The sequence below is a fragment of the Penicillium oxalicum genome, chromosome VII (genome assembly GCF_001723175.1).
Source record: "Penicillium oxalicum strain HP7-1 chromosome VII, whole genome shotgun sequence".
Lineage (NCBI taxonomy): Eukaryota > Fungi > Ascomycota > Eurotiomycetes > Eurotiales > Aspergillaceae > Penicillium > Penicillium oxalicum.
The window spans coordinates 1,898,482-1,908,035 of record NC_064656.1 but is presented as its reverse complement, the minus strand read 5'-3'; the positions used below and the strand labels follow the sequence as shown (position 1 = coordinate 1,908,035).

The 9,554-nt window shown below is 36.9% G+C and overlaps 1 protein-coding gene across 1 annotated transcript; it reads right to left on the bottom strand.

The window, feature by feature from the left end:
- Window positions 1–3,001: 3,001 nt before the first annotated feature.
- Window positions 3,002–4,927, bottom strand: POX_g09169 (uncharacterized protein; the record flags this gene model as incomplete). Its single annotated transcript, XM_050117928.1, has 3 exons — window positions 3,002–3,051; window positions 3,143–3,810; window positions 3,885–4,927. The coding sequence occupies 3 exons, from the start codon at window positions 4,925–4,927 to the stop codon at window positions 3,002–3,004; spliced, it is 1,761 nt and encodes a 586-aa protein (XP_049966072.1).
- Window positions 4,928–9,554: the final 4,627 nt, after the last annotated feature.

The window sequence follows — 9,554 nt, the reverse complement described above, 5'->3', positions numbered from 1 at the left end:
GCTATATCTGTATAGTATAGGAGTGTTCGACCTAAGTTTCTGCTTCGTTAGATATTACTTTAGGCCTATTATATTTTAGTTTAATAAGGCGATAGAGTCCTTTCTTTTTAAGGATTTAGTATATATCTCTGAACTAGTCCTCGAAGTCTTCTATTCTTTCTAACGATTTAAGTAGGTTAAGGGTAAATTCTTCAGGGGCGCTAGTAAGTTAGTTTACTAGCTAGCCTCGGATTTCAGGGTAAAGAATTTGCTATAGTCCTCGCGAGATATAGGGAATTCCTTAATACCGGCCGCTTAGCTAAGGTTTTCTTTAGCTATAGTTAGTATTGAGGAATATAATAATAGAGGTTTAGGTAAATTTGATAGTTTAGGTAGGATTTAGGGAGGAATTTAGTAAGAAGGGAGGTTTGTGGGGGATATGTAGTGTTGTTGTGTTATAGTAGGGTTTGAAATAAGAGATGTTAATGTTATAGTAGTCCTAATAAATATTAACAGACGCGTCTTTCTTTTGTTGATATTAGATTTGGCTTCTATAGCCTAGTTGAATTTGTTGTATTTGATGAGTTTCTAGCTTCTATAGCCTGGTTGGATTTGTTGATTTGTATTGGATTTGATGATTTGAATTTGAATTTGGTGATTTAGTGATTTTGGTGATTATGGCTTCTATAGCCGAATTTGATGAATTTAGTGATTGAAAATTTGAGAACTTGTGGTTTTCACAAATTTAGGCCTTACTATTGCGATCGGGCTTATAACCTGATAGACCTATAGGTCTACAAGGCAAGGAAGCAATCTAGAGGCGAGACAACTAGGATTGGGAAGTCTAGGGAGAAGGAAGAAGAGAGAGAGAGGGAAAACCCGCGATGGGGGAAAAACCCTCAAGACACATGACCGCTGCTGGGCCTAGCAAACATCTGGAGAGGGCAAACTCTCTTACCTAGTATAATAATAAGTTTGTAAGACTAGGGATTAGGAGGTTTATCTTAGAATATATATAAAATCTAGATAAAACCCTATATCTTTTAGAACTTACGGGAGCGAGAGTTTCTGCAGAAAAATTGTAACTTATAATATCCGGCCTTAAAATTATAGGCTAGGTATACGATTCTAATAGGCGCAGACCTAATAAGCGGAAAATTTCTAAGTTAGCCGACTAGCTAGTCCCTATTAATCGCGATAAGATACGCTCTTTTATTAGTCTTGCGGTCTACTTTCGAATTCTAGTAAAGGATTTTTAGTATATTATAGCGCTATTATATATAATATTACAGAAGAATACGATATTCGATTAGAGTAATAATAAATAGAATACCTTTAAGAAGATTAAGGAGATACTATATAGTTTTCTAGCGGTTATACTAGTTGATAGACCTACAGGTCTACAAGGCAAGGAAGCAATCTGGAGGCGAGACAACTAGGATTGGGAAGTCTAGAGAGAAGGAAGAAGAGAGAGAGAGGGAAAACCCATAATAGGGGAACAACCCTTAAGACACATAACCGCTACTAGGCCTAGCAAATATCTGGAGAGGGCAAACTCTCTTATACCCCCCCTAGGACTAGTAGCAATGTGAATAATAATATACATAGTAGTGTAACATAATAAAATTTGGAAGGGGAGGGTTAGTTAGGATCTCTTATATAAAATAATCTAGTACAATTATTTTGAAAAATCCTATTAGGCTTAGTTTTAGTAAGTATATTAGCGGTATTATCCTTGCTTAGGATACTAGTTAGTTAGATAAGGTTCTTTTTAATAAGGTCTCTGATTAAATAGTATCTCGTGCTAATCTAGGATAATTTTAGGCTAACTTTAGGGTTTATAACGGTCGTGATAGTATTATCGGAATCACAAAATAGGGTAATTAGGATATTTTTATCGAATTCTTTATCTTAGTTTAATAGGGGTATAAGTAAAAGGTTAGTAGTAATTTTAGTAAGGTAAAGTCCCTCTTTCGCTATAGTCGCAAGGGTATAGTATTCGGCTATAGTCGATAAGGCTACTACGATATCTTGTCTTTTTGAGCTCTATAAGATTAGGGCACTAGCAAAGAACTAAATATATACTTCGGTAGATTTTCTATCCTCTGTATTAGCGTACGATAAGTCGATAAATCCTTCTAGACCTTTTAAGGGTTTTTTTCTAAATAGGATTCCTAAATTTGTAGTGCCTACAAGGTATTATAACAAAACTTTGTACGCTACTATATTATCTTTTCTCGGGTGTACGTTATAGCGCTATAGCTTAGATACGGTCGCTATAATATCCGGGCGTATTTTAATTAAGAGCTAACCAATCTTTCCTATTATTTTAGTATAGGCACCCTAATCGAATACGTTATCCTCTGTTAGATTATTTAGATAGGGGATTTTCTAAGAGGGATTTATTAGAATTAGCGAAGGATTATAATTTTTATAGCCCTTATTATAGATTAAATTTGTTAAATAAGCCTATTAGCTTATAAAGATATAGCTAGAGGATTCTTTAATTATATTATATCTAAGGAATCTTTTGAATAAGAGGGTCTTTAGTTTTCTTTTATTTAAAAGGCCCTTTTTTATAGAGTTCAATTGATCCTTATATCTAGTCGCGAGGATATTATCTATATAGATTATAATAAATATGATAGACCTACAGGTCTACAAGGCAAGGAAGCAATCTGGAGGCGAGACAACTGGGATTGGGAAGTCTAGAGAGAGGGAAGAAGAGAGAGAGAGGGAAAACCCATGAGCGGGAGAAAAACCCTCAAGGCACATGACTGCTGCTGGACCTAGCAAACATCTGGAGAGGGCAAACTCTCTCACACCCCCCCCAGGACCAGCAGCAATGTGAATAATAACATACATGGTGGTGTGACATAATAAATGGGGAAAGGAAAGGGTTAGTTAGGATCTCTCATGTGCAATAATTTGGCACGGTAATCTTGAAAGATCCTGTTTGGCTTAGTTTGATGAGTTCTGATCCGTTGTTTCTAACGTGAAAAAATCCCTTGCTGGTTCGGAATTAGGTCTCTTGGGATTTGAATTTCAGGATCCGGTCGAGTATTAGCCGCTCTTTTTTTCGGTTGTATTAGTAGAATTTTGTGATGTTGGGAGGGTTGTAAAATTAGGATATTTTGGTCCTCTGGTATGGTTGGTGGCATACTTGGAGGGTTTGGAGCGGGTTGGGGAAAAATTCGTCCTTCGCGCAATTCTGGGTCTTTTGGAAATTGGACTTGAGGAGGTAGAAGATCAAGTCCTTGTCCTTCTTTCTGTTGCACAAGCGGAATTTTTAGAGCATAGGAAGTTTGTGAGATTTGGGTTTTTTCTTGGGTATCTGGGCTCATGTTAGAATAGGTGTTGCGGTCGGGATTTTCATGTTGGCCGTCATCCGCGCGGGTAGTATTTTGGTTAGGCCCATTTGATCGTTTCACGGTTATGTCGGTTGTCTTTTTGGCATTTTGGATCTTCATATCATGGAGTCTTTCTTGCACAGTCTGCTCAGTAGAAGGGTTTCTTTTAATTGAGGTCGTATCGGCACAGTCAAATTCTACTGCCGTTAGGGCGTAGTATTCATCTTCTTCTTCATCAAATTGCATTGCTATATTTGCGCCCGCATGATCTTCTTCTTCAAGGTTCCTTCCGTATGGTTGGGATTGGGATTGGGATTGGGATTGGGATTGGGATTGGGATTGGGATTGGGATTGGGATTGGGATTGGGATTGGGATTGGGATTGGGATCCCTTTGAGGTGATCGAATTTTTGTTCCCATCATTCTTTCCAACAGAAATTGGTTTTGGCTGATTTTGATCCTGGCCACTGGTTTTCTTGATCCTGTTGTTGTACATTGTGGTCCAACCATTCGGCGGGGATCCATTTGGATTATCCATGTTCCTCCACGGGCATACACCCAAATACCTTTGACGGGTTTCCACTTTGCGGTTCGTGAAGTAATAACCAGATGGGCGCAGTCCTCAGTCGTATGGCCCTTCCTTCCACAAAAGGAACAATTGCCGTTCGGAGCGATCTGATTTGGGCCTTCAGTCCATTCTTTTGCCCATTCCCATGGCGATTTACCTCTCGGGGGCATATGTTTGAATGGTAGGTATTCATGCTTAGTTGATGAGGATGAGGATAAGGAAGATAGTGAGGATGATGGCGAAATTGGTGGGGAGCGTAGGGGCCTAGCAACTGTAGTAGCTGTAAGGGTTGAGAATTGGTAACTGACGATTTCAAGCTCATGAATTACCTCCGTGAAGGTTCGAAAAAGGTCTGGGGCGGTGATTTTTGCGATATTTTCGTATCTGTTGGAATAGTCTGCTAATCTAGCAGCTACAAAGGTTGGGATGTCACTTTGTAATTCATCCAGAAGTAGGGAAACGATCATGCCTGGGGCAAGTCGGACTTCTTCTGTTGCTTTGGTGTAGGCACTGCGAAATTCATGCACAAAATCGATCGCCGATGGGTAGTCAGCCCGGTAGGTTCGTAGAACCCTAGTCACCCTTTTTTTGCTAGGAATGAAGCCGGTGGTATGGAGGGCCTTTTTCAAGCTAATGACATATTCATCAGCGAATTCGCATCGGAATCTCATAGCCTTGACCATTGCATCGATCTCCTTCGAAACAGATTGTTGAAGCCACATTTGTATGGCATGGGAGTGTTCGACCCATGTCTCTGCTTCGGCAGATGTAACCTTAGGTCTGTCGCATTTTGGGTCAACGAGGCGAGAGTCCTTTCTTTTTAAGGATCTGGCATGCATCTCTGAACAATCCTCAAAGTCTTCTGTTCTTTCCAGCATGTCCAGCGAATTTAGGGTGAATTCTTTAGGGGCACCAGTAAGTTGGTTCACTGGCTGGCCTTGGGATTTCAGGGTGAAGAAGTTGCTGTAATCCTCGCGAGATGCAGGGAATTCCTCAACACCGGCCGCTTGGCCGAGGTCTTCTTCAGCCATGGTTGGTATTCAGGGATGTGATGGAGATTTGGGTAAATTTGATGATTTGGGTGGTTTGGGGTGAAATTTGGTAAGAGGGAAGGTTTGTGGGGGATGTATGTGGTGTTGTTGTTGGTGTGTTGTGGTAGGGTCTGAAGTGAGAGATGTTGATGTTGTGGTGGTCCTAACAAACATCAACAGACGCGTCTTTTCTTTTTGTTGATATTGAATTTGGCTTCCACAGCCTGGTTGAATTTGTTGTATTTGATGGGTTTCTGGCTTCCACAGCCTGGTTGGATTTGTTGATTTGTATTGGATTTGATGATTTGAATTTGAATTTGGTGATTTGGTGATTTTGGTGATTATGGCTTCCACAGCCGAATTTGATGAATTTGGTGATTGAAAATTTGAGAACTTGTGGTTTTCACAAATTCAGGCCTCACTATTGCGATCGGGCTCATAACCTGATAGACCTACAGGTCTACAAGGCAAGGAAGCAATCTGGAGGCGAGACAACTGGGATTGGGAAGTCTAGAGAGAGGGAAGAAGAGAGAGAGAGGGAAAACCCATGAGCGGGAGAAAAACCCTCAAGGCACATGACTGCTGCTGGACCTAGCAAACATCTGGAGAGGGCAAACTCTCTCAAAATATAGTATAGTCCTTGTTGGTGAAGATGCATGGTTCGGAGGGGATTAGAGAGAGGCCTAGGCTAGATAGGTTATCTTTAAAAAGTTTATGCTAGAGGTGTCCTACTGATCGTAATCTATAAAGCGCCTAGTTTAGTATATATTGATAGACCTACAGGTCTACAAGGCAAGGAAGCAATCTGGAGGCGAGACAACTGGGATTGGGAAGTCTAGGGAGAAGGAAGAAGAGAGAGAGAGGGAAAACCCGCGATGGGGAAAAACCCTCAAGACACATGACCGCTGCTGGCCTAGCAAACATCTGGAGAGGGCAAACTCTCTCATATATACTAGATCTTCTCCTTTTAGGCTAAATTATTTATGTCTAGTTAGTTACTTTATAAATATAATACGGTTATTAATAGCGGTATTAAGGTAGGCTCTAATTACGTCCTACTATTCCTTTTTCTAATTACATAGTAGCTATAGTAATAAATAACTTAGCCGATATATCTAAGATAACTAGGATATATCTTTTTTAGGTTAGAAGTCTACGCCTAGACTTTAGCGGTTACTATATACGACCTATCTAGCACGGAATTCTAGGATATATCCTTCGGTATCCTATTTAATATTATAGACCTATTTACCTAGAAGGATTTTAGTACCTTTTAGGGTTTAGTTACTAAAGTTATTATATTAGATAATTTAAACTTCTTTAATTAGGTCTCTTCGGCTTTAAGCTATTAATTAGCGAATTAGGATTTTATAGCTTCCCTATAGGTTTAAGGGATTTTAACTATTACCGACCGTATTATCTTAGTAGCTATACTTAATATACTATCTAATTAAGTTATCTTCGGTAGACGTAGCGAAGTATAAACTTCCTTTCGTTCTCTCTTTATACTCTTCCTTAACTAGTCCTTTTATAGTATATCTAACTATTCCTTCTATAAGTTATCTCGGAGTATATCTCTATAGGCTTCTTCTTACTAGAGAGATAGAGCGTCTCTAGTCGCTCGTAAATCTAGTTAATTTATCGTGATAGTATCGATAGGGTCCGCTAATAAAGCTTGTATATTAGGTAGCTACGGAACCTCTAAGGAATTACTACTAGAGGGGGGAGTTATAGTTAAATTAATTAGGATAGTATCTTAGACTTTTTAATAGTAGGATTTAGGTTAGATTCTAGCGTAGGTAGGAATTATCCTAGTATAGTCCTTCTCTTAATTAATAGGATTAGACTATCCGGGTTCTAGCGTGAAAAAATTCCTCCTAGTTAGGAATTAGGTCTCTAGGGATTTAGATTTTAGGATCCGGTCGAGTATTAGGGGCTCTTTTCCTTAGTTATATTAGTAAAATTTTGCGATATTAGGAAGGTTATAAAATTAGGATATTTTAGTCCTCTAGTATAGTTAGTAGTATACTTAGAGGGATTAGAGCGGGTTAGGGAAAAATTCGTTCCTCGCGTAATTCTAGGTCTTTTAGGAATTAGACTTAAGGAGGTAGAGATTATATCCCCTTCCTCTTTCCTATTAGAGAGGTAGAATTTTTAGAGTATAGGAAGTTTATAAAATTTAGATTTCTTCGTAGGTATCTAGGCTTATATTAGAGTAGGTATTATAGTTATCTTTATAGTAGTTTATCGCGCGGTAGTCTTTTAGGTAGGCCTATTTAATCGTTTTACGGTTATATCGGTTATCTTTTTAATATTTTAGATCTTTATATTATAAACCTTTCTTGATAATCTATTTAATTCGATTATCTAGGTCTAATAGTAGTATAGATAGTTCTTCCTAAAAGTCTATATCTCTTCTGATTATAACTTTTCTCTTATATAGGTCGTAAATCCTATATTAGTAGCTATTCTTACTATTATATCTAACTAGGTATCTAATCTATACCCTCGGGGCTATCTTTTATCCTTAGGTTCGTTATTCTTTTAGAATATAGATATAGGCTTTAGAATACTAGATATAAAAACCCTAAATCGATTAGTTACTTTACCCTAGAGCTATTAGTATTATACTAGTACTTATTCTATCTTTCTAAAGGGGACAATTTTTTATTTAGTTTACGGATTCGGTTTATAATATAGGTAGTAGTAACTATAGCTTTAGGCTACAAAAATACGGAGCTTAGGGCTACTATAAGGGTTCGGGCCCCCTATATAATAAGATATCTAGAGCTTTTAGTAATACTATTTTGTTTATAGGTATAAGGGGCGCTTATTAAGAAAGTATAACCCTTCTGCTTAGCCTATTCTTTAAATTTAAAGAAACTTCTGTCTCTATCTATACGGATTTCGGAAGGCTAAGTGCTAGTAGAAGTAAAGATACGCTTTAGTATTTAGATTAGGATATCCGAGGCTTAGCCTTTTATCTTTATTAGAATAGCCTATCTAAACCTAGTAGTATCGTTAACTACGATTAGGACGTATAATATATTCCCGATTCTAAGGGGGGTACATAGCTAGATATTAATATAGATAAATTCCTATAGTATCTTAGAGCGTGTCTAGTTTGTGTAGGATACGATCCTCTTAGATTTTGTAATCTTGTAAGCTTTATAATTAAAATATTCGTTACTATAGACCTCCTTACCGATTTTATGATAGTTAATTTTTCGGTAGGCTATCTAATATAACCTAGACGGTAATAGGCTACTTCTAGTAAAATTATAGTAAAGGAATATACGTCGCTATAATTAGGGGGCCTTCTTTTCGTACGCTATAGATAGTTTAATTAAAGTAGCCTTTAGAAATAGGATACCTCGTTTCCTATATACGTATACTATAATCTTTTGTTTATTATCTAGGTTAATAAAAATATTCTCCTAGTCTTTCTAGCCTATTTTATAGTCCTTATATATTTAGGTCGTGGATAGGAGGTTAAAGTTACCTATTAGTATATATTCGTATTATATATTAAGGGTTTTAGTGCCTTCTAGGAGGATTAATTTAATTCGAGCGATCGCTTTTCTAAGAGATTTAATAGTTCTTCTATTAGAGGTCTAGTATTAATAGCTATATAGGTTACTTTGAATTTTATAATTATATTTCTATTAATATAAATCGAGCGTGATATACCTAAGTTAACGATCTACTTAGTAGAGGGTTTCTTTTAATTAAGGCTATAGTAAGCTAGGGATCTAGGCGGTTAGCGAAGTCGAATTCTACTACTATAAGGGCGTAGTAGTACTTATCTTCTTCTTTACTAGCCTATATTACTATATTTACGCTCGTATTATTATCCGTATTACCTCCTATATTAGTATCTTCCTCTTTAAGATCCCTTCTATATAGTTAGGATTAGGGTTAGGCCCTTTAAGGTAATCGAATTCTTATTCCTATTATTCTTTCTAATAGAAATTAGTATTATTAGATTTTATTAGCTCTTCTAAGGATTTTAGAAGGTTTAGGTAGAATTCTAGGTATTACCCCTTTCTTCTTAATTCTGTTATTATATATTATAGTCTACCCTTCTAGTAGTCTATTTAGATTATCTATATTCCTCTATAGGGTATTTACCTAGATACCTTTAATAGGCTTCTAATCTAGGGTTCGCGATATAATAACTAAATAGGCGTAGTCCTTAGTAGTATAGCCTTTTCTTCTAAAAGAAGTAGTTACTATTTAGGGTAACCTAATTTAGGCCTTTAGTCTATTCTTTTGCCTATTCCTATAGCGATTTACCTCTCGAGGTATATACTTTAATAGGAGGTATTTATATTTATCTAACGAGGGTTTTAAGATTTTCCGGTTATCGTAGTTATAACGCTCGAGAATTAGTAATTTATAATTTCTAGTTTATAGATTACCTTAGTAAAGGTTCGGAAAAGGTCTAGTACTATAATCTTTATAATATTTTCGTATCTATTAGAATAATCTACTAGTCTAGTAGCTATAAAGGTTAGGATATTACTTTATAATTTATTAAGAAGTAGGGAAACGATTATACCTAGGGTAAGTTAGACTTCTTCCGTTACTTTAGTATAGGTACTACGAAATTTATATACAAAATCGA